This window comes from Pagrus major, chromosome 8 (assembly GCF_040436345.1).
Source record: "Pagrus major chromosome 8, Pma_NU_1.0".
Lineage (NCBI taxonomy): Eukaryota > Metazoa > Chordata > Actinopteri > Spariformes > Sparidae > Pagrus > Pagrus major.
In genome coordinates, this window is record NC_133222.1 from 10,519,499 (window position 1) to 10,544,762 (window position 25,264).

The 25,264-nt window shown below is 41.6% G+C and overlaps 1 protein-coding gene across 1 annotated transcript; it reads left to right on the forward strand.

Annotated features, from left to right (window-relative positions):
* Positions 1-1,727: 1,727 nt before the first annotated feature.
* rasgrf1 (Ras protein specific guanine nucleotide releasing factor 1) lies at positions 1,728-22,574 on the forward strand. The gene is made up of 27 exons (XM_073471747.1): positions 1,728-2,003; positions 6,517-6,623; positions 6,933-7,080; positions 9,022-9,114; positions 9,201-9,454; positions 10,105-10,184; positions 10,298-10,491; positions 11,808-11,917; positions 12,750-12,868; positions 13,341-13,501; positions 14,675-14,738; positions 15,043-15,185; positions 15,313-15,395; positions 15,482-15,730; positions 17,701-18,071; positions 18,163-18,282; positions 19,207-19,377; positions 19,581-19,687; positions 20,029-20,141; positions 20,261-20,321; positions 20,688-20,791; positions 20,881-20,965; positions 21,048-21,245; positions 21,335-21,414; positions 21,508-21,625; positions 21,724-21,792; positions 22,482-22,574. Exons 1-27 carry the CDS (start codon positions 1,728-1,730, stop codon positions 22,572-22,574), a joined length of 3,771 nt encoding a protein of 1,256 aa, XP_073327848.1.
* Positions 22,575-25,264: the final 2,690 nt, after the last annotated feature.

Sequence of the window (25,264 nt, forward strand, 5' to 3'; positions counted from 1 at the left end):
CTCAATCTTAACACATACAACCCGAACATATCGTGGCAGAAATGTGAAGTGTTTGTGACTTTAGGTTGAGAAGATGCTTTGATTTTACTTGTCTTTTGTTTTCTATGGTGGGTATTTTGTCTAGTCCAAGTTTAAAGGATGCATTCACCCAAAAATGAAAATGTAGTCGTTATCTAAAGTTCAGGTGAAACATTTCAGGAGCTTCACAGAAAAACAGCGTTCCAGCATTCTCCTGAGCAACTGAGGAAGATGGGGACATACTAAAATGTAGAAAAACAACTGAAAAAAACCCATAAAAGGGCTCCATACAGCTCGTCCAGCGTGATTAAAGTCTCCAGAGGCCCCGTGCTAATGATTTTAGTTTAGTTTAAGACTTCAGCTTCAGAAAGGGTTCAAATAATGTCTTTTTAAAAACGATTTTGGATCTCAGGGCTTCCGGAGACTTGGGTTATGCCAGACAAGGTGTATGGACTTATTTTATGTTGGGTTTTTTTACATTTTAAAGTAGTCTCCAGCTACTGCCGTTGTTTTTGTGTGAAACTCCAGAAATGTTTTGTGGACTACCAAACCAGCATGAGGGGACGTAGATAAAGACTGAATTTTCATTTTTGGGTGAACTTATCCTTTAACACATAACACTAATATGGCTTAAGCTGCTGGCAGAAATGTAAAGTGTTTGTGATTTTGTTGTTGGGATTTTTCTGAAAATGCTTTTGTTTTTTATGGTCTTCTGTGTTCTGCACTGGGTCTTCTGCCTTGTGTCCATGTATCTACACTCTGTGACAGGGACATGCAGTTGAAAGTTTGAGAAAAAAGAGAGCTTTTTGAGATTTTAAGTTGTAGGCAAAAAAAAAAAAAGAAAATTGTTGCACCAAATTAAAAAAAAAAGAAAGAGAGAAAAGACTCCTCCTCCTTTAGCTCGTGGAGCCTTTTTTAGTTATCCACTTCAAAAAAAAAGCTCAGATTCAAATCGACGGTGATTGCCATGAAACGATGATGAAAAAGGACAGAAATGTACCAAAGAAAATAAGGTGAGCGCACATTTATTCTGCTTCCTGCTAAATGTCTGATCTCTCCACTGAATGTCTCTCACTTCACCCCCTTTTTGTTTCATTTTTTTATCCTTCTATCCTCAACAGAAGCTGCTGTAGGCTCGGAGGGAAACTCAACTTATGCGGCATCTTGTAGAAACGTCCCTGTCCAAGGTCCTGAAATCTGCTTTCCCAAGCATGCGTCATGTGACTTCAGCCAGCACTGCCGAGCTCAGCACCAAGCCTACTGGTTTCTGGAGATTTCATGTGAGAAAAGGACAAACCCCGAACCCCTTCCCCTCTCATCTTGACTGGGTTTTTTTTCCGCTCCCATTTCCCCCCCCTCGTCTTTTTCTTTCTTTCTTTCTTTCTTTTTTTTTTTTGGTTTGTACTCGATCGGATAATGTGGACCTTCACAGCGCTCGGAGTATGACAGAAGATTTTTAGGATGCTGGACTTGTGCTGCTCGTTTTGTTCCTCTCTTTTTACTTAAATGCCAACACGGTGAATGCGTCGGACAGAGTGGACTAAGCCTGCTCTCTTGCCAGTGGTCCGCATTCACAAAGTCAACATCTTTTTTTGCCTTTTCTTTATTTATTTATTTTCTTTTTGATTTGATTCTTCTCTGGAGCGACTTCAGAAAAGATGTAACGACCGATCCCGACCTTTTGTGCATCTCAAGTCCTCCTCATCAAAATGCAGAAGGGAATACGACTTAATGATGGTCATGTCACCTACCTGGGGCTTTTGGCGAAAAAGGATGGTACGAGACGAGGGTGCTTGAGCAAAAAGAGCTCTGACAACACGAAATGGCACACAAAGTGGTTCGCTCTGCTGCAGAATATGCTCTTTTATTTCGAGAACGAGTCCAGCTCTCGACCCTCGGGATTATACCTGTTGGAGGGATGCATATGCGACAGGGCGCCTTCACCCAAACCTTCACAGTCAGCCAAGGAGTGTTTGGAGAAGCAGGTATGGAGAGAGCGCGCACGCACACACACACACGCAGGCTCTCTCTCTCTCTCTCGCTCTCTTTCTCACTCACTGCTTCATTGTTTTTCAGGCTTCATGTTGAAATATTGACGAGGTGCAACACTGAATGTAAATTTCCCTCCCTTTGAACTCTGTTTGGATCTTTTCCTTTATGCGTGTTTTTTCCTCCTCACATCGCATGATGACCTCAAATCCAAAGCGCAGCAGAGCAGCACGAGGTTCCACATTGCCGTATTGCTCTCGTTATGTAATCCATACATGGCATTAATGATGAGGTAACAATATTAACACCTAATGATGTTACAGCAGCCCTGGCAGCGGGGCTCTGCAGTGTTTCTGCTTTAGGTTGCAGCAAACCCGAGCTTCATCCCCCCCCCCCCGTTTTTGTTCCCCCCCTTATTGATGGGATAGTTGTCAGTGGCGCATGAGATGTTAATGGATTCCTCTTCTTATCAGGGTGGTGAGTTTGCATCCTGGTTGCTCACATATTTTGCTTTTGACTTTCAGTCATCATCTTATTGACGTTTTAGGGCGGAGAGTGATATACCTAACGCTCCTGCCAATAAAACATGCAGAAGAGAGAGAGAGAGGGAGAGAGAGAGAGAGAGAGAGAGAGAGAGAGAGAGAGAAAAGTTGTTGCTTCAAGGTTTCCATCTTGTGGTGAGATGATGAAACTGCAGCTGGAGCCCGGAGAAACAGCAGGGTGCCAGTGATCAGTCAGCTCTGATCTAGATGACCTGGATGAGATGATTCAGCCCAATGTGCTGGAGTTTGCGTGCGCATTTCAGATGTTGCATCACTTCTCGTGAGTCGGACCATAAAGAAAGACTCTTGTAGAAAGGTTTTCTTACAATCTTGTTCACTTCAGCGTCACAGATCTCCACTGACTGCTTCTTATATCAGCAGAACATGGCAGCGAGGAGCGGAAAGGTTAACAGGTCTGTTGTTTTGTTGAAAAAAACAGCAGAGGAGCATAATGCTTCACCGCCTCCTCTCCTCTCCTCTCCTCTCCTCTCCTCTCCTCTCCTCTCCTCTCCTCTCCTCTCCTCTCCTCTCCTCTCCTCTCCTCTCTCCAGGCTCGGTGCCTGACTCTGTAGGTAGGGCTGCAATCCAAAGTGAGGCCAGGCTCTTCCTGTGAACAGCTGCCTTTGTGCTGACGAAGCAGAATGCAACACAGTGGCTAATGTTGTGCTCCCACGGTTGCTAGAAAGGCAACCCAAAAAAAAAAAAAAAAAACCTTCCTCTTTTTGTCAGCAGTGCTGTTTCCTCTGCACTGTGCTCCGTTTTTTAAACGTCTACAGATCTCTGCCATCTTGGTCTGATTTCTCGATAGACTAGAGGCAAGATATTTGATTCTCTTTGATTTTTTTTTGTGAATCCTGTTTGCGGAGAGCGAAAAAAGCACAAATAATGAACAGCTAATGTGACAGGCTGCTCTCAATGTAAACAAACAAACAACAAGTGCAAGAAAACATCACCTATATCTCCAACCCCCCCTACCTGGATTTATGGTTTTGAGGTTTTAAGCGATCCCTCCATAATCCCCACATTATATTTATCCTCAAATGCAGTTAGTGTGAAAATGATAATGCGTTTGAGCCCTAGGTTTCTATGGCAACCCTTATTTGCATCCTAAAGAATGATGCAGTTGGACGAGGCGGGGTGTAACACAGAGAGAGAGGAGAGAAGAAGTCGCATCTCTCCTATTAATGCGAGCGCTATCTGGGCTAAATTTGTTCCTTGCAGTACCTCGGAGGGGTCAGAGTCCATTTATAGAAAACACAGCTCGCTCACACTGGGAAACAGCAGCGCCACACAAGAATCTGCTGGAGCGAGAGATGGTTGATTTGGTGCAGGCTGCACTAGGAAATCAAAAGACCTGGATGATAAAAACATGATTGTCCTGCACTCTTTAGAGACTTAAAGCTCCTCATTAAAATGAAAGTAGAGAGATTACCAATGCTTGGTTCTCCTGGAAATATATCACAGTATCTCATTATATGATACTTTATAGTATTGCTGCAGTGAAACAGCTGTTTTATCAGCAAGAAGCAAGTGTACAAGGCAGAAGAAGAATGAAGAATGTCTAATTACGTGTGATTCACATAGTTAAGAGCAAATAAAACTCATGTATCTAGACTGTATGATAGATCTGATCAATGTCCTATCAAACTCGTCTCTCCGTTAAGATCAGTAATGATGTTTAAAGGTGCATGACTCAGCCGTAAACATAAAGCAGGAAGCAGACGGTGTGCTCAACATCGCCTCACACCAGACACTCACCGACTGCGCTCTCACAGAGATCATGAGGGAAAACTACAACAACATGCATGCCTCTCTGCCAGAAATAGATTTTCTTTGACGGTAGGATGAATACCTAATGAATGTGAAGATGGAAGCGCAGTCGGCCATGAATAATGATCAGCTCGCAGGTTGATAGGCGCCTGTTGAACATCTGCAGGCCAAAGATTAGAGTCTGCTCTCCCTCAACACGGAGAGGTGACATTTCACTTCTGGGAGTTGTGGTATCGTCTTATCGTGGCTCACTTTCTGAAATCTTTCATATGTTTTAGTAAGAAAGATATGCAAATGTTCTCATTATACACATTATATAAACCCAAGAGTGCAAACTTATTATGTTTCTAATTAAAAGAGAATATGCATTCAAAGGTTTCCTTGATAAGAAAACCTCATTTTCACTGTGTTATGGATATTTTTAGCAGCCATTTGTTAAAACATTACTTGAACCCACTTTGGACAGACATCTTCATTTGATATAAAGGCAACATTTGCTCTTTTTAACTTTATCCACATCACACTCAGTGGCCACTTTATTAGGTACGCCTGTACAATCTAATGCAACAGCTCTGCCATCACGTCTTTCTTTACAGAGTTTATAATATTCAGTATTTGTTGACATTGTCAGAAATTCGAGGTGTTTAATCTATTTTTTGAAACACCAGTAACTCTTTATAACATTCATCATTAAATATATTTGTTTCATGTGTCGAGCCAAGTGAAAAAATGTTTTTCTTTGTGCTTTTCACTCTGTCACACACGAAAAAAAACAAACTCACTTGCCCCTCAGGGCTTCCGTAGAAAACTGATAAAGCAAAGACATGGGGAATGTAAATGTCCAATCCCTTGCCCTTCAAAAAGTAATTGAATAGGCCTGATCTAATGTGAATAACTCCTCCATGACAGTGTAAAAAAGGTAAACACTATAGGCATCATAAAGGCAAATTTCATGGCAGAGCAGTTTTATTGGATTACATTACATTGTACAGGTGTACCTAACAAAGTGTCCACTGCATTTAGTCACACCTTCATGTCATTTAACCACAAGTATTCAAATCCTTTACTAAGTAAAAATAGTAATAGAACAAGTAAAGATTCAAAATTGTGTTCTATGAACAAGTACTTACATATTATCAGCAAAATGTTATTTAGTATCTAATGCACTCATTGTGCAGACTGGCTCCTTACACAGGAGGAAAAACAACCCAATTGCCAGAGTAACTGGTAGAAGTCTCCATGGATTTGTTGAAACTTTACATTTCTTTATTTTGCAACTTTACATTCTTTGGGTTGAATTATCCTTTTTTGTTGTTGTTGTGACAATGCTGTGCTTATGTTCTGGTTAGGTTTAGGCATAAAACACTTGTAGGGTTAGGAAAACATCACATTTTGGCTTGAAATACCTGCTTTGGCTGCGTCGAACACGCTACGAGATGTCCCGAGGTCTCGTCAAAAGCACACAGCTTTTGTTGGCGCAAAAATTGTCCTATTGTCTCCATGTAATTACCCAGTGGTGTCACACTTACAAATGTTGAAACACAGACTTGAACTGCAACACCTCACCTGTAAGGTCAGGTCATAAAAATGTTACGTGAACGTAATGTGACGCGTATTGTAGAAATGTCAATATGGTACGAGACGCGCACAAATGTGAATGGTTTGCAGAAATGTTAACTGCTAACATTTTATTCTGGCGACCTGGCTGAGGGAATCCCCGCCAAACAGATTTTTACAATTTGAAATAGTAAAATTTACCCCCAACAATGACCTACGCTTAATCTATGACCCCCTAGTAAATGACGTAATAATAATAATAATAATAATAATAATAATAATAATAATAATATTTTTAGCTGAGCTACAGTTGCTAGGAAACAGTGCTTCCCTCACTGTGCTCCATCAGTTGCACTGGTGGGCGAGGAAGATGTGGCTTCCCCAGGCCCTGTGTGGTTTTAAATCACCCGCTTGATGTCTGCAGCAGCGAGGCAGTGGAACAAACACAAAGACAAAAGCAGCGGAGAAGCTTCAGTTAAGCCACTATATAATAGATTTATCGAGAAGCCGTGCAATAATGAATGCTCCGTGTTCTGTGTGGAACATATAACATGTCAGTTTAATGATAGTCCTGTTGTTTCTAACTGGAACCCTTCCTCCTCCCCCTCTTCCCCCTCCTCTCTCCCCCTGTTTGTTTCAGTACTATTTCACTGTCAGCTTCACCCATGAAAACCAAAAGGCGCTCGAGTTACGCACAGAAGACGTAAAGGACTGCGATGAATGGGTGGCTGCAATATCCCATGCCAGGTAAAGGCACACATGTCAGGGAAATGTGCAGACATGGCAGATAGAAGTTGAATTAGTCAGTAGAGGGTGAGACTGCTCCGTCTGCAGGGATGTGGTTTCATAAGTGGGGTCAAAATATGAGGAATGACATGAAAAATGCTTTGTTCACAAGAAAAACCTGACTGCTTTGATGTGAGATGTAACTACACACACTGATGTGAAATTCATTATGCAAGCTACATAATGTGTGTGTGTGTGTGTGTGTGTGTGTGTGTGTGTGTGTGTGTGTGTGTGTGTGTGTGTGTGTGTGTGTGTGTGCGCGTGTTACAGTTACAGAAACTTGGCCAACGAGCATGAGACTCTCATGCAGAAGTATCTTCATCTGCTTCAGATTGTGGAGACGGAGAAAACAGTTGCTAAGCAACTTCGACAACAGATAGAAGATGGGGAAATAGAGATTGAAAGGCTTAAGTCGGAGGTAATATTCACCGTGATGTCTTTACACTGAGGGGAAGGGATGTAAACAAATATAAATACATTATTCGGATATGAGCAGATAATGCGCTCTGAGCAGATACGAACAGCATCTGAATTTTGCAGTAATATTTGCCCCTCCTGTCTCTCGCCAAATGACATAGATCTAAACACAGCATGCTACAAACAGCTGAATTCACTCTTTACAGCGATGGTAAGATCTACAATGTTCTTTGAGGATAAATGTCAATAAATAGGTTTAGAAATGCTAAAAAAAAAAAAAAAAAGTTCAGGATCAATTTTAACTGATGTGCCTCTTGTGTTATTTTTACCTCATGATCCGACACTGAAGCCTTGCAGCTTGAGCTACATGATAATAGATGGACAAATTGGGGAGCTGAAGTTTTAGGGACTGTCTCAAAAGTGCAAGCCGATGGGCCAAGAAATGCTTTTCAGATTTTTTTATATAGACTCAATTTGAAAAATCATGCATCAAGTATGATGATTCTCTCTTGTAAGATTATGTCTCAATTATTTACATGATTGGCTGTAAAAATGTTGCAAGAGCGGGCTGTGCATTCAGAAAGGCTGAACATATTGGATTGTGCAACCAAACAGATGTAAACATGCGCGTCGTGTTTACATTCTGTAAGTTAAACACTTAAGCAGTTAAACTTGTAGATATACTATGTTTGAGGACTCTAAATAGCAGTAAAAAAACAATGTAACAGAGAAAACTTCCAGGATATACTGTAGGTCCAAATCAGGGGTGTAACGATATTCCAGCGGCTCTTTCCGTTCTCGCTTTGTCATCGTAGCTAACGCTAATGCTTAACGCTGATTGCTACCGTTTCATGCTACTGTCATAAAATGGAAGAAGAAGAAGAAGAAGAAGAAGAAGAATACTTTTGTTAAATAAACAGATAGAGCATAACAGCCCCACTCAGCAGTATCTGTTTGGGCTACTTTGGCTGCACTGGGTGTCCTGATGGTAGACTGTATCGGGGTCCTCAACACCAAAGCAAGTGCTGTTAAAATATCCAGGATTTTGTCCTCTCTGTATGAATCACAATAGCCAAGGATTACAGGATTTTCCATCTATAGACAAATGTGTGGCGGCCACACACAATATCAGTCAGACCTGCTGTAAATAGACTTCCTGAATTGGCACAATAACACAATACCACTTCTTCTCCTCGCATCGCTCTCTCATTCCTCTCCAGAATTTGTCTGCGTCCGATCATCACCTCGTCCTGCCAGCACAACAAATAGCAGCTGAACCAGTGGGAGAACGATGGATTATGTTGATTATTTTTATGTTTGTCTCATATGTGTATGGAGTAGCGTGAGAGGACAGAGATGGAAGCACCACTCCGTCACAGAGAGAGAGAGAGACGCGCAAGGGCCAAACCACTTTGCATCTCCTCTCAGAAACAATGCCTCCAACAGGGCCGCGTTCCCGGCTGTACTCTTCAGATCAAATAGTCATTTTACTTTAATGTGCAAATGTGATGCTTGAAATCAAATTATGTGCTGAATATGCATGAACACAGCTTTATATTGCATCTCTTCTATGAAATGCAACGACAATTAACTCTCTCGCCGTCTACAAAGTAAATGGAGACACTTCGCTTCAAACAGTTCAAGGCAGCTTCAGTCTGTCTGTTTTTTTTGTTTTTTTTTTGGCAGCCTGTTTATGTCAATATGCAGGACAGTTTGTTGCATATTGCTTTTAAATGACCAATGTAAATAAATATTGATGCAGAGACACCAGCCAAGTGAAGACAAATAGTTTAGTCAGGCTAATGTCTCAGTGTTGACAGTGCTGACAGGTCCTGTCCTGTTGACTCAGTCACTTTGTTTACATGCTGGTACAGTAAGTCAGAAGAAGAGGAGTGTGTGAGTGGGAATGATTGGTCTTTCTTCTGGCTGCTTCCTCCTGCAGATCGCTGGGCTGCTCAAAGACAACGAGAAGATCAGCGCCAGCCCCGCAGCCGCCCCGTCCGATGACGACTCAGAAATCAAGAAAATCAAAAAAGTAAAGCATACGATTTTATACCTGTTGCAACATATTCAGAGTATCTCAACATGACGAGAACCTGACTAGAGCCTTTACATTTCCAGGTCCAGAGCTTCCTGCGAGGCTGGATCTGCAGGAGGAAGTGGAAGACAATCATCCAGGATTATATCCGCTCACCACATGCAGAGAGCATGAGGAAGAGGAACCAGGTGGTGTTCAGCATGTTGGACTCGGAGGCCGAGTACGTCCAGCAGCTTCACATCCTGGTGAACAACTTCCTGAGGCCGCTCCGCATGGCAGCCAGCTCCAAGAAACCGCCCATCACCCACGATGATGTCAGCAGCATATTCCTCAACAGGTTGGATCCTTTCATAATCATCTTAAAGGTTCTATATCTGAGAGTTTGAACATTAAGGGGGAATCTGTAAGATATGACTCCTAAAGATCTTGGTCACCCTCCTGACCTTTCCACAAGAACAAAAGCTGACAATAAAAAAAACCCTAAACCGCAAAATCTAGGAAACAATGACGTGCTGAATATATTTATGCTCCTCAGAAGACGCAGCCTTTGGTTTGGCCGCTGATCTTTGCCTACTCTTACAGTCTTCAGGACGTGTTCTGTGTTTCACCCTCAACATAAACAGAATTTCTATGAAGAAAGATTAAGAATTAAAAATATTATTTCTCACAATGTAAACTGAAAGGACACATGGTGTCAAGCAAGCTGTATGCTATCTATTGTATCATCCAGACATATAAGGGCTCTCAGATGTAAGGTTTCAAGGTTCCAGCTTGAGTTTCCAGCATGCACCCTCATCAGCCTGTTTAGGATCTATCCACACATTCATCCATGCAGGTTTATGCTGAAACCCTGTGTACGGATGCTCTTATACACATGGCCTGATGTCAGGCTTTGATATACTACTTCGAATTTTGGAAATTTGTAAAAGCTTTATTTGTTTGAGAAGATGAAAACATATTTAATTTACTTTTTTTCCTTTTTTGCAGTGAAACCATCATGTTTCTACATCAGATATTCTACCAGGGTCTAAAAGCTAGAATAGCGAGCTGGCCAACGTTAGTACTGGGTAAGAAACATATTTTATAATGTGACCGTTGTGAATCTCACGATAAATTACTCCACAGCCCTCAGCATTGCTTGTGTCATTGTTACAGTGTCTTGGTATTGATCTCTCCCCAGCCGACCTGTTCGATATCCTGCTGCCCATGCTGAACATCTACCAGGAGTTTGTGAGGAACCACCAGTACAGCCTGCAGATCCTGGCTCACTGCAAGCAGAACCGTGACTTTGACAAGCTGCTGAAGCAGTACGAGGCCAAGCCTGACTGTGAGGAGAGGACTCTGGAGACCTTCCTCACCTACCCCATGTTCCAGGTTAGCTCATTTGTCTCACTGATATACACGAGAAATAAAGGCAGACCCATTTATTTGCTGCAGAGCTGCAGCCTGGAGCCAGATTTTGTCGTTAATTCTGAGCTCTCACAGCCGTTCTGGGCCAAGTTCCTCTCTCCACATATAAATGTTACCCTTGGGCCATATAATTCACCAACTTAATACTAGTTGGCAATAGCTATGCCAGTGAAACCCAGTTGTAGCTGTCTGTAAAGCAGTTGGCCGCTTTGTTTTCTGGATAGTCAAACCTGGACGTCTTTTAAAGGCGCTGCCTGTGATCCAGATGTTAACAGAGAGAGAAGGCCCGTCATCAAGATCCAAAATAAACACATGAGTTCCAACTGGAATGTGCTATTAGTCCCATAATGGTATTTTCCATCTACAAATTGAACTCCTTGAATATTCTTGAATATTGTTTATATCATGTACATGTGATGTATGCTGCTACAAGTTAGTTGTCTGAAGTCCAAAGCCATTTTATCCCGTGCTCTAATATCTTAAAATTGTCACTTTTGACTTTAAAGGTGCCCTGTGGAGTTTTCTTGTAAACAGAGCTTCTGTAGTCTGCTTACTTCTTGGTAACTAACTAGCTTACTAGCCAGTGTTACATTGCTAGTGTGGATTTTATCTATATAGACTTATTTATTAGCCCCCAGACTCTATGCTGCTATACATTTTTTGTTGTAGCGACATCTATACCTCTACTTATTGGAGGTACCACAATGTGTAAGATGAATGTGAGCAAAATGGCAAATGGCACATATGATTAAATAAAACCCTTGTAACCAAATGGACTAATTTCCACTTGAAAATATTTTTCATTAATGCATCCTGGCCTCTATTCTGGCCATCATGGCTCAGTCAGGACTTGGCTTCAAAGACCCGCCTCCTCCTTGAGCACTCATTGGCTCCGTGAGCGATGTCCCATATTGTAGCAGCGCTGATCAAAAACAGAAACAGCAGGCATTTGTCTGCTCTTGCTCAGAATATCCCTGTAGTGTTTTTCATGTCTATAAAAAGCTGTTGTTTTTTTTTTTTTGAGCTCGGGCTTTAATAACGGCTCCTTTCTGGCGAGGCACGCAGTTTCCCGACAGTCCACTCTGCTGGGGCCTACTGCAGGCTGTGCTGTGTTGATAATAAATTTTGCTGATGAGTGTAGATTGTGCTCTCCGCTGATCTACTTCTCATTAGTGAATGTGCACGTGTATATTCCTGCGGGTGCGTCGTTGTGTTGCTGTTGTTACATTTATGCCTGCATGTAAGCTGTTATATTTGAGTGTGACTCTCTTTCTCTGTAGATTCCTCGCTACATTCTTACGCTCCATGAACTCCTGGCCCACACACCTCACGAACACATAGAGAGAAACAGTCTGGACTATGCCAAATCTAAGCTGGAGGAGCTCTCCAGGTACTTTTGTGTGACTCAGTTAAAGTCAAGACACACACATGGGGCTGGGTACAGAAGCCCTGAGAGTTCAGTGAGACATCTTTTTGATTTAGGAACAGGTGAAAGAATTTTTTTTTTTTGAGAAAATGACTAGATTACTGGATTAGATGACTGGATTTTGTTTTTCTCAGTTGCCTCTCAGGGCTTCCGTAGCAGGGTGATATGACCTTTAAATAATATTGTGATATTTTTAGGCTATAATGCAAAACACAATATATATCTTGATATTTTAAAATCTCCTCAAAAGCACTTTATAAATGCTAGGACTGGGTGACAAAATCTAATATCTCAATAGTTTTCACCAAAAAACACAATTTTGATATTTCAACAGTATTGGAAGGATGATTATTGGGACACAAAAAATAAACACAGTGATATTTTTTAAAAACATAATCATTAGTAATGTGTATCTGACTATGTGGGTAAGACAGCTATTAGAACAGATAGAACAGTCTGGTCCTTTAAGACCAGGAAAAGACTAAACTTATGCCATATCACAATATTACAATATCCTAAATCTAAGATAATGTATGGTCTGATATCAAGATAACAATATTATCTTCTTCAAAAATGTTAATGTTATTTCCTGCAGTTAGCAAATAACAAATGTCCAGTATGATAAAAATGGTTATCATGTTTTCTATAAAAACAGTAGCATAACAAAAGACTCAAAATGTTAGAGAAAGTGGGAGAAAAATCATGAAATGAACATCTACAGTAAGATTTAATGTGTTTGATCCTGTGCAGCCCCATAAAGATCAAAGAAGAATGACGAAATGTCCCTTTTCCCTAGAATCATGCACGACGAAGTGAGTGAGACTGAAAACATCCGGAAGAACCTGGCAATCGAGCGCATGATCGTGGAGGGCTGCGAGATTCTCCTTGACACCAGCCAGACATTTGTGAGACAAGGTAACTCCTGCCGTCAAGTGTTGTACTTCAGATCCCGGCAAAGAAAAACCTCCAATTCCACAGAAAAGCATCATTGCAGCAGAGGGGGGATTTCCTGTCCCTCCTTACCTGTCTGACAGCCTGATCCTGCATCTTCAGCTTCAGTTTTTAAAAAAGACCCATCTCTCTCTCTCTCTGTCTCTCTGGGGATCAGCATGTACTCCTTGTGAGGAGAGTCTTTAATTTCCAAGTGTAATTAGACTGTTCAGAGGCAAACTGATGATGAATCTGGGACTTTAAATGTCACACATCCCCAACAGGCCCTGACGGATGAGGAAAGGGAAGACAGAAATGCTAGATTATCTAATCCCTAGTACGTCTTTTATTCAGTTTCTACACAGTCCCCACCTTATGCTCCTTTTTCCGCCATCCTCGCCTCTTTTCCACTTATATATGTATCTTTCTCCCTCTCCTCTTTTATTCCAACATCCAGGGTCTCTCATCCAGGTGCCGATGAGCGAGAAGGGCAAGATCACCCGTGGGCGACTGGGCTCTCTGTCTCTGAAGAAGGAGGGGGAGAGGCAGTGCTTTCTCTTCTCCAAGCATTTAATCATCTGCACCAGAGGTTCTGGGGGAAAGCTTCATCTCACCAAGGTGGGCCTGCGCTGCTGAGCTAGCTGCTTCTTATTTCAAACGCCGCAATCTTACGGCTCCGCATAAAAAACCCCTGAATCTCTGAGCTAAATTGAACGGATTAACTGACAGGAGATGAAAGCTACAGGGTTAGTGATGTCGTGGCTTTTATCAGTGGCGATGACCACTGGCAGCTACATGCGCTCATACAAGCCTGCTTACACACACACAGGCTCAGTGTATATGTTTGAAAGCAGCTGCTTGATGTCACTTCAACGTGTGTAGTGGTGGTAAATTATTACTCCACATTACTCAACATTACAAAGGAAGTCCAAGAAGTCCCAAATCTTTCAACTTAAAACCTTAATTATCATTACAGTAAAACTATAGCTACTTCTTGTGAAATGTCGTTCATTTTTCAGGCTACTTCAATATTTCTTACTCCCTAAGCTCCATGTTCGGTCAACTCCTGAGGGAAATATCTGCCTCTTTAGCTGCCATATGCTCCTCTACGTTCACCATCTAGTTGCTAAAAAAGTGTCTGCCTGCCGTTTGGTGCTGAAAACACAACAACACCATGAGAGCAGTAAGAGTGAGCCAAAACAGTAAAGTTGTCAGGTGGACAGCTAAACAATGAGCGGAAAGTCGCTATAAAGCTTTTCCGAGGGGGAGCTGCAGATTCAGGTTATAAATTCTCTGTGGGTTCATCGCTAAAAGTGCCCCCTTTCACATTTCATGCATTGCTATTATATGATACAGCTGTTTGAGAATTATAATCCTCAAGCTTCTTATGAAATCAGACCCCATATGCAACCCTATTAACAGTTTTCACTGTAAGTGCAGGGTCTTCACATGCACAGGCTTCGCAGTAAATGACGCCTCCATGTAGTCTGCAGTTCCTCTCATTTTACTTCAGCGTTTCCTGCACCACTTAGGCAGATGATGTCAAAGTTCAGCAGCATATGAGGCAAAGTCTTATGGAATAAAACTAAGCTGTTTTCACAAACACATCCGTATTTTTAGGATATTTCAACAGCTGAGATCAGATTTACTTCTAAAATTCATAACACCAGTCAACTGATGAACCCTAACCTTTGAAGTGTAAACGTATGGTGGGTTATGCAATTTTACAGCATGGTGAGTCAAATGAGGCTCATGCCAAGGAACTAAATGTATATTGTATGTTGTTTTCAGAATGGAGTAGTCTCGCTTATAGACTGCACTCTTATGGAGGACCCTGAGGGAACAGATGATGAGTGTGAGTGTTTTATTCATATAGTAGCTTATAAAAAATATGCATCCTATGTACCATGTGTTATTACTGCAGTGTCCCAGAATCTATTAATATTTGGAACAGGCAGGTAGTGCCACTAGAAAGTACAACAGTCTCTAAATAACTAAATATAAAAGATGAAATGTTGACTGATTTCCTTATTTTTATACAAAAAATGATTTTTTTCATTGTCTTTTGTGTATAAAAAAAACACTTAACATGTATGTATTTTTATGCCTTTATAGTAAAAAATGACATCGAGTTATGTCTTTACGTTTTTGCCTCAAAGCCAAATCAGACAAGAGCGGCCAGGACATGGAGCACCTGGACTTCAAGATTGTCGTGGAGCCGAAGGACAGCCAGTCATTCACAGTCATCCTGGTGGCCTCCTCCAGGCAGGAGAAGTCTGCATGGACCAGTGACATCAGCCAGGCATGTCAACATGAATCACAGTCTCCGACAGTCAGACGAGAAGCCGAGGATGTCGGCAGAAAGCCTGCAAGTTTCAGAACTCGCTAACATATCCTCTCTGTTCTCCTCTGCTGCATCTGTCCTACAGTGCATAGACAACATCCGCTGCAATGGGCTAATGATGAATGCTTTTGAAGACAACTCCAAAGTCACAGTGCCACAGATGATCAAGTAAGCCTCATTTTTACCGTAGATGTACATGCAGCTCTGTGCAGCTTCTCCCTCTAAGGTTGTTTGTCTTTTGTTTTCCTGAGCAGGTCAGATTCAAGTCTGTACTGCGATGACGTCGACATCCGCTTCAGTAAGATGATGAACTCCTGCAAGGTGCTGCAGATCCGCTACGCCAGCGTCGAGCGCCTGCTGGAGAGACTGACCGACCTCCGGTTCCTCTCCATCGACTTCCTCAACACCTTCCTGCACTCCTATCGCGTGTTCACCACTGCTGATGTGGTGCTAGACAAACTCATCACCATCTACAAGAAGCCCATCAGTGCCATCCCGGCTCGGTGAGTCACATTTGGACAGATCTGAACGTTGCGAGGTTGTTGACAGCATTTGCAATGAAAAACAAATCTTATTTGTGATGTTTGGCATCCTTCCACCCCTTACTGTGCTGCATAAAGATGAGATCGATCTATAATGATGTAAAGCTTTGTTGTCCTCTCGTGAATGCAAGGCATGGGCAGGCGCCAAAGGGGCTTGAACTTTAAGGTTTAACTGCAGCCATATAAATTTATGAAATTGTGAGTAGTTTCACTTGAGGAATCTCAGTTCGAACATAAAGGCAGTGTGTGCTCTATAGCAGTGGTTTTCAAATGATCTGTGCCCAAGTTACACCAAAGGGCAAAATCTCAAGGCACACCTGTATTCATATCTGTGTCATAAGCCTCTATGACGTGTTACCTAATCACTCTGTACACATTTATTTTTGTTTTTTCTGGAAGGTTTTTAAAGGATTTTTTTAAGGTATAGAATTTGCCTCCAGATTTGGAAATTAATGTCTACAAAGGACTGATATAGTAAATAAAAACTCATTCATTGTGTGTTGTATAATTGTACATTGCAACAATAATCTGTGATTGTAACAAAATCCCACGACACACCACAAACAACTGGTAAGGCTATATGTGTTAGCCAATAGGTAATAAGGCGCTTATAGCCATTATCAGATGCTTATTAACATAATTATGTTTTAAAAAGACTATATAAGTGTTAATAACCATCATAAACATGTTTATTGTTTGACATTAACATTTATAAGAAACTTTATACAGACTGCTTGACAACATAGATAAAGCCTTGAGTTACTTTTAATTGTACAAACACATTCATTGAGTTTAAGTTACAGTTGTAACTGCTGAGCTTTAATTGGCTGACCTGAATAATTACTTTATTCTGAACTTATTAACAGTTAACTATGTTCTTGCAGCTACCTGAGCAAGAAGACTGCCTTATTAGGTTGAATAAATCCTTATTATTAGAGATGCATTTTATTTGCCTTTATTGGTTTATTGACACTTGTATTCATTGTAGTTATTAGCAGATTCTTCACATTTGTTCTGACAGTACTGCCAGTGAAGTTCATTTAAATTTGAATGTGAATTTCATTAAGGATGGATGTAAGGAGGGTGAAATGTGAGTCTAGTCGGTGTTCAGAGATATTGGTTACACGTGACAGAGTTAGTGTTTAGATTCTGTATCTGAACAGTTACATCCGGTGATCTTTGAAGCTTTGTGTGTGTATTTGGGGAGCTTGTTTTGTTGGTTAATGTGAGCAGCAGCAGTCGAGGAAAGCAGGCTCTATGATGTTTCAGTATCACTGTGCATGTGTGCGTGTGTGTGTATTTGTGTGTTCAGTAGTCGAAGGTAGTAATTGGGTCCGGTCTCTCCTGCCTGCCTGGGAGTGTCTCAACTGGGTCCTGTCGCTCTGTGGCAACCAACCTCAGTGCTGCAGGACCCCACCCTCCCCTCCCTCCCTCTCTCCTTGTCTGCAAAAGATCCATAGTGTGAAATATTGACGGAGCGTTGCGGTGGGGCTCGCTCGCCTCTCCACAGGCTGAGAGCGCGGGCCCCTCTGTGGGGCTCAGATCACGGGGAACTCCCCATGCCCACGCCCTGCAGCATGCTCTCCCGTGGCGCTTGTCATGTCACTGTGAGACACCTACACTTGGCTGCTTGTGTCAGCAGTGGCCATGCGCACTATCACTCGCTGTGCTATTTATGGGAACCCGTGAGGTCGCCAGGAGGGTGGCAGGGAGTGGGAGAGGTTTTTCTGCAACACTGCAGCTTGTATCCTGCTTTAAAACGACGAGACACGGCTGCAGAGAGACTTCTGGTTGCTGGGCTGCATAAATTATTTAGGAGGTGTTGTGTATTTAGCTAAGCTCTTAAAACATGAGGTATGGTTACAAATATCAAAGAAAAACACACTCTTATATGTCCTAAATTCATATGCTTATATCCTCCCTTGATGCAGGTCCCTGGAGTTATTCTTTGCCAGCAGTCAGAACAGTAAACTTCTGTATGGAGAGCCTCCCAGCTCCCCCAGGGCCAGCAGAAAGTTCTCCTCACCTCCCCCTCTCGCCATTGCCAAGAATTCATCCCCAAACCGCCGGCGCAAGCTCTCCCTCAACATCCCCATCATCACTGGGGGCAAAGCTCTTGACCTAGCTGCCCTCAGCTGCTCCTCAAACGGCTATGCAAGCATGTACTCATCCATGTCACCATTCAGCAAGACCACCTTGGACATCAACAAACTGTATGTGTCCAGCCCTAGCGCAAGCAAAATCCCTGACGAGGGAGAGGACAAGAAGGACAAGGCGGAGGATACTCCCGTGTCCAAACAAGGTAGGTCATCAGGCCAGTCCTCAGCAAATTACTCCAACTGTGATCTGCTGTAATGATGTTTTTAATGATCCGCGTGATTTTGTTGATGCAGATCTCTCTGTGCGAGAAGAAAGTGACAACGATCCAAACCAGAGTGATGACGGGGACGCAGAAGCCTCTCCAACTAAGTCACCAACCACCCCGAAAAACCTCAAATGCAAAAACTCCTCAGGTACATTGTGTCCTAGATTATGTGCACGACTCAATAGTGTCATAACCAAGCTTGTAACATGCCACCTGTATCCAACGCCTCGGCCTGTTCATCACCGAGCTCTCGTCAGTGTTTTTGTTTGACCACAGGAACAGACTAATACAAACAAAGCTGAAAATATTCTTAGGTTTGTAAAAAGGTTGTGGATTAATTATTTTATACGGCCTCATTTTGCATTAGCTCACACGGCTGAAGCGTAATTTATATTAAAATTAAACCAGTTGATGATCATGTGGGGAAAGCCAATGCTTGGCTTCAGTAGGTGTTAGGGAAACTTGTGTCATAGCAACTACATCAAGAGCGTGTTTTCCCTTCCGCCCACAGCGATGAGGCTGTTTCACTGGAGCCAAGATTATCTGCGCCTTCTACATCTTATGACAAAAATCACACGATGGGTTTTTAAAAGAATCTATCGTCGGAAGTCAAGAATTAACAGAAATTGTGAGGCAGCGAGTGTCTCACAATGTGTAGGATCCTCGGCTGCTTGTGATGTATCGATGTTCCCGGGATTTAAACATAGCAGACTGCAGAGAATCTGTTGATTCCTCTGTTATGCTGATATTTGGTGGCTATATTTAGCTGCAACCATCTTGAATATCAAAGCCTCTTGTGAAGGCAAGTCTGGAGGGAAAGAGTCATGTTGGCTTGTAGTGCCCCACAGTGGAGACTTGTGCAATGACACTCAGGCTACTCTGCAGTCTTTACAGTAACACAGTTGATACAAATGATATTTTACCAACAGTTTTGAGTCATATTTAATGTAAAAACATGCTGTTCCTTATGTCCTTCCTCTAACTGACCACCCATTTATTTAACATGATGCCAAAATCAATCTCTTGCCAGTTTCCAGAGGCTTATTTTCTTTGTCTCTATGCTTCCCTGTAGAGTTTTCCCTGTTTTCCTACAACAACGGCATGGTGATGTCCTCGTGTAGAGAGATGGATAACAACCGCAGTGCCCTGTCGGCTGCCTCTGCCTTCGCTATTGCAACAGCTGGAGCAAATGAGGGCACACCTACAAAGGAAAAATATCGGCGGATGTCCCTCGCCAGCACTGGTATACACACTGATCCATTCTTATATAAGGACTCAGGTCTAGTCAGCTTTCAAGCATTGCAAAACCACCCCATGTCAGGTTCAATTTGCTCGAATTTTAGATTTATGGATTCTTCAAATTTTGTTTTTCTTTGTTGCTAAAGCTGTATACATCATAGTGATGAGAGCTCAGTGTAAAATCTCATCTCATCACATCTCCTGCAGGCTTCCCAACAGATCAGAGAAATGGAGACAAAGAGTTTGTGATCAGACGAGCAGCGACCAACAGAGTTCTGAATGTCCTGAGGCACTGGGTGTCCAAACACTCTCCGGTAAAACATCCCAACACATATTTATAGGCACAGTTCATAACACTGTCATATTAATAATGGTTGTGTATATATATTCATATCCTGACTCACTGCTTCTGTTCACATTGATTCTGCAGGTGAGCTGTGAAACATGAATTCAACACTTAATTCTGCAAAATGTTTAGAGTTCTGTGTGTGTGACCGGAGAAAACCCCATGAATTTTTGACTTAACAGAAAACTTGAGAGTTTGATTTCGATCATTTAATCGGTTCAGTGTTCAAAAACATTATGTGAAATGAATAAACTGGAGGTTTCTGTGTTCAAGCCACTTGTATGTGTCTGTCTGTCTGCCCCTCTCCAGGATTTTGAGACAAACAATGAGCTGAAGACAAAAGTTATTGCCTTCCTGGAGGAAGTGATGCATGACCCGGAGCTGTTGACCCAGGAGAGGAAAGCAGCAGCCAACATCATCAGGTACTGTCATGTGTTGTTTGATCACCGGACTACAACTTATTATATGAACCCGACATTTGGAAGGATTTATGATGCTGCACACATCTCAGGGCTTGAACTTCTCTTTTCCCATCTGTCAGGACTCTAACTCAGGAAGATCACGGTGACAATCAGATCACCCTTGAAGACGTGACACAACTGGTGAGTTAATGTTTAGTGTGGAGCAGTTATGAAGGTGCCGGAAGCAAGATTATTTTTAAAAATATGCAAATATATATCTGCAATTATGCAGTTCAACCAGAAGCACAATGTGGGGCTTTTCTGAAGAAGACATTAGAGCTGCAACTCAAAATGATTGTCTTGTTTCTACATTTCTCTACCCAAAGCAAGTGAAACATCATAATCAGTGAACCTTTGCTCAGCCTTCAGATCACTTGACATTAACCGTTTACCAACATCTATTCAACAGACTTTTGAATATTCATGTTCTGCTTTTTTACTTACTGTACATGCCACTTTTCACAGGCTACAGTTCCAATCAATTTTTGGCTGCTTTGTTTCTCCTAGATGGAGGGAGGGAAGTGCGATCCTTTCGAGAACCACTCTGCATTGGAGATCGCAGAACAGCTCACTCTGCTGGACCACGTGGTGTTTAAGGTCATCCCGTACGAGTGAGTGCCATCGCATCTCAGCTGACAACAGCCGTACAGAAACGAACCGAGTCAGTGTTCACATTTTCTTTCTGTTAATCTGTCAACAGGGAATTCTTTGGACAAGGCTGGATGAAGAACGACAAGAATGAGAAGACGCCGTATATCATGAGAACAACAAAGCACTTCAATGATGTATGTTTCGATCAGCCAAACTTTTTCACTGTGCATCTTGATTTGAGGGGGAAAACAATCGTTTCTCTCTTTCTCCTGCCAGATAAGCAACCTTATCGCCACGGAGATCCTGCGCTGTGACGACGTGGTCACTCGAGTAGCCGTCATAGAGAAATGGGTGGCTGTGGCCGACATCTGTCGCTGTCTCCACAACTACAACGCCGTGCTCGAGATCACCTCCTCCCTCAACCGCAGCTCCGTCTTCCGCCTCAAGAAGACCTGGCTCAAGGTTTCCAAGCAGGTGCGCGTCTCCTAATGTGCTGTCTGTTTAGTTTTTTTCTTCCTTTCTCTTCTAACTGTGCTCTTGATAACCTTTTTTTTTTTTTTCAGACAAAAGCTTTGATTGACAAGCTGCAGAAGCTGGTCTCATCAGAAGGAAGGTTCAAAAACCTGAGAGAGGCTTTGAAGAAGTGAGTTCAGTTCAAGGACATAGTTTTGCACTGGATCAATAACGCAAACATGCAGGACAAGTCAATAATGTGTGTGTGTTTTTTTCCCACCAGCTGTGATCCTCCCTGTGTGCCCTATCTGGGGATGTACCTCACCGACCTGGCTTTCATTGAGGAGGGGACACCAAACTACACCGAAGACAACTTGGTCAACTTCTCCAAGATGAGAATGGTGAGATGTTCGGTGGCCTGTCGCCTGAAAGAGACCAAGAGTGTGTTTAGAGTCAGAATTTAACACCCTGGGTTGTTTTGTTTCTTTCTGTTTTTCAGATCTCTCACATCATCAGAGAAATCAGGCAGTTTCAGCAAACAGCATACAAGATTGACCTGCAACCAAAGGTAAATAAGGACCAAAACTGTAGACCAGTGGAGAGGAACCTTTTTGGCTTGTGACACCTTAAGAGAAGATATGTCTAAAACTACAGTATGTTCTTCAGGAAAAGCTTTAATTTTGTCAAATGTGTTAGTTTTAGGGCTGGGTTTTCAGGGCTGAAACAGTAAAAATGAAACTGTCTCTCTGCAGCCAGACTACTCAAGTCATATATGTCGACATATTGTGATGTCACAAAGTCACTGAATTAAAGGCAGGACTCCTGACGAGGCATTTCAGGAGCAGTGTTTTCTGTGGGAGAGAGGAGCTTTTGTTGGTGTGGACCCTTTTTAACTTCCTTAACTAAAGTTTTTTTACATGCACAAAAACATGTATAAAACACTGAAGGAAAGGGAAAAAAATGAAAAAAAGCACTATAGGCCTGCTTTAAAAAAAAGGAAAATAAACCTGATTCTGTCAAGCACATACACAGTATGTGTTACTGCTTATGTTACTGCAGTATAAAGAGTGCTGCTGATGATGGGTCACAAGCTTCATATAAAGAGGTCACAAACCAAAAAGGTTGGCAACCACTGATGTGGACAAAAAACAATATAGGTCAACATAGCTGTTTTGTATTGTTTAAAAAAAGTGTGAAGATTTGATTTTAGTTGAAAGAACGTTCTTTAAACTTGCCTTTCTTTATTTAATGTCGCAGGTATCCCAGTATCTACTGGATAACAGCTTTGTTCTGGATGAAGAAAGCATGTACGAAGCCTCACTCAGAATTGAGCCGAAAGTGCCCAACTGATGGGGAAGTCGGTCCTCCACGTTATTTTCTCTGTTAATATTACACATCAGTTAATCATCTTTTGTATAGTTGTACATGTTTAAGATATTTGCTCCTCTGTACAGTAGATGTTTAATGACACAAAACCTTTCAGTGTATATTTTTTTTCTTTGTTGCCATGACGCCACCTGCTTTAAGGATTTCTTTTTTATTTCTTTGAGGTATTTCATGCATAATAACAGAGGTCACTTTGGTTGTTCACAGCTGTGCCTTCTTAGTGACCAATGACATTATTTTGCATCATCATACTGTGTCGACTTTGCACTTTCTGAGCACTCGTGCTGCCGGCTGTTGTTCTCTTTGCTTGAGTTTTATCGATAACTGAGTTTCTCTGCAACCAATGTAGCATTGTAAAAAATGTAACTGCATCAAATCAGGTAAAAGAGCAAAGAGAATATAACTGTTGTTAAAGACAAGGAACAATGATCAGTGGAGAAGACAGCGAGATATCTGAAGCATAACTGTCTCAGTGCTTCCCAAACCAAAACAAGGTTCTTCATCTCAACCGTATTTTGCACTGCGGACCATTTTTTTTATTGGTTCTGTCATTGTGGATCGGCCCAATCAGACAAAAAGAGGATGAAAACTATACTTAAAAAACAAAGCCACTAACCTTCTTTGAATAACACGACTTAGTCTACAGCCATGCTACAGCAGTGCTTTGAGCCAAATGCTAACATCAGCATGTTAAAATGCTCAAAATGACAATGCTAACATGCTTATGTTTACCATGTTCACCATCTTTTTTTGGTGTATAAGCATGCTAACATTTGCTAATTACTGCTAAAAACAAAGTCCAGCTGAGGCTGATGGGAATGTGGTTAGTTTTGCAGGTATTTGATCATAAAGAAAAGTATTACACCAGTTTAAATTATGATCTGATGGTGGCTCAAGATCAAATGTCTGAGGATCACCTAAGTTACTATATTTCATCCTGAGAGGGGCTTGAACATCTCTACCAAATTTCATCGCAATCCATCCAATAGTTTTTGAGGCATTTTATTAGAAACCACAAAAGTGAACCTGACGGTGGCACTAGAGGAAAAGTCAGGCAATCATTAAAGTCAGTCGGCCTCATCCTTTGGGGCCATGAACTTGTGCCAAACTTTAGCGCAATCCTTATTGAAATATTTCAATTTGAATCAAAAGGGAGACAAGCTGACAGACCTGCATTACCATCTTTATATCGACACCACTAGCATGGCTACGAACCGTACAGTTTCTTCCCCATTGGCAGCAAATATTACGAAGGCTATTAAGAGTCTACGGGAACCTCCGCTCTACGATACATATTAACCTAAAAAAAAAATAAAAGTGTGTTTTTATTTGCTTTAAAGGAGCAATTTGTGAGATAAGGCCAGAATTTTAGTTGAAAACATTAAAAAAATTAGCTAACATTATCAACAGAGTGTGAAGAAACAACAGTGTTGACGTAAAATCAAAGATGTCTACGTACTAGGAATATCTACTGAAAGTAGCGTGCTAACCAGCTAGCCCCGGCCTGTACAGTCTCATAATACCACTTTCAATCGGCAAGCGGTGATAGTCTGATAGCCCCCATAGATTCATTGGGTAATAAATGAACAAAATAAACTCAGAAAATAAACAAGATATGAAATAGTCTTACTTCTATATTTCTTACTACATAGAAAAATATAACTGTACACCTTCCAGATCCAGTTTCTCGCTATTACTAAGATGAGCGTAACTGCCTTGTTAACTTGTTAGCTACTACCAAGGTCAGCTAGTAACAGGTGATAGCCTATTTTATTGGAGCTACCTTCAAATTCTGGCCGTATACTACAAATTACACCTTTAAAGAGCCCAAACTCACCTCAGACACCTCACTTTAATCAATCTGATCAGTTCTAAGCTGCCCAACAACATACAGCGAATCCTTAAGATTGCTGTGAATTAAGGTGAGAGATTAGTCATTTACTGCAACGCTTAAAATACACCAGTACAGGACAGCAAGTTCTCCCTGTCAAATATCATGTATCTTTTTTTAGTTCATAAAAAAAAGTTCACATACGATGGAAAGTGTTGTATACCTTCAGGTTTGGCGATACTTCTGTAGAGTGAAAGGTTGTTGCTCTTCTGTAATTAAAAGACAATCTGTCCTTTTTGCTGTTCCAGTGATTGTGGAACGTGACTGTATATCACTCTGTTATATGCATTGCTGTTTAAAAACTATGATAAAACATATGTGAATGACCTCTGCCTGCAGCATTCAAACACTATTTTTGTAGTAGTATAAGAGAGAGTGACCTGCTCTTTATATGAACATGGGAAAGTATTTTGTACTTTGTTGTTAACTCACCTCACTGAGATGTGCTGTACATTTTGTACATGCAACCCTGCATATTTCTCAATGTGGAACAGTGTAATCCTTTAAAAAAAAAAGAATTAAATAAAAGAAAAGTTGTATCTCAAGCTTAAACACAAAACGCTACAACAGTGTGGTCCTGAAACCATGACTTAGAGGTAGGAGACAACTTCAAAGTGTTTTGCATTTATACTGTAATCCTGTCTATAACCATTTCTGTTAGCAGGAATATAGTAACGTAGTGCTTATTCTGTGAATATTTGTATGTATTTTTACTATGTATGTACAGTACACTTTTGAAGCTCATATGGCAGGCATGCAACAC

Excerpts from the sequence above, each read along its gene's own strand:
- rasgrf1 (XM_073471747.1), top strand. The coding sequence starts at position 1,728 with ATGCAGAAGGGAATACGACTTAATGATGGTCATGTCACCTACCTGGGG. Across the intron at positions 9,115-9,200 it reads AAATCAAGAAAATCAAAAAA|GTCCAGAGCTTCCTGCGAGG; the intron begins GTAAAGCATACG and ends TTACATTTCCAG. Across the intron at positions 18,283-19,206 it reads CAAATGCAAAAACTCCTCAG|AGTTTTCCCTGTTTTCCTAC; the intron begins GTACATTGTGTC and ends GCTTCCCTGTAG.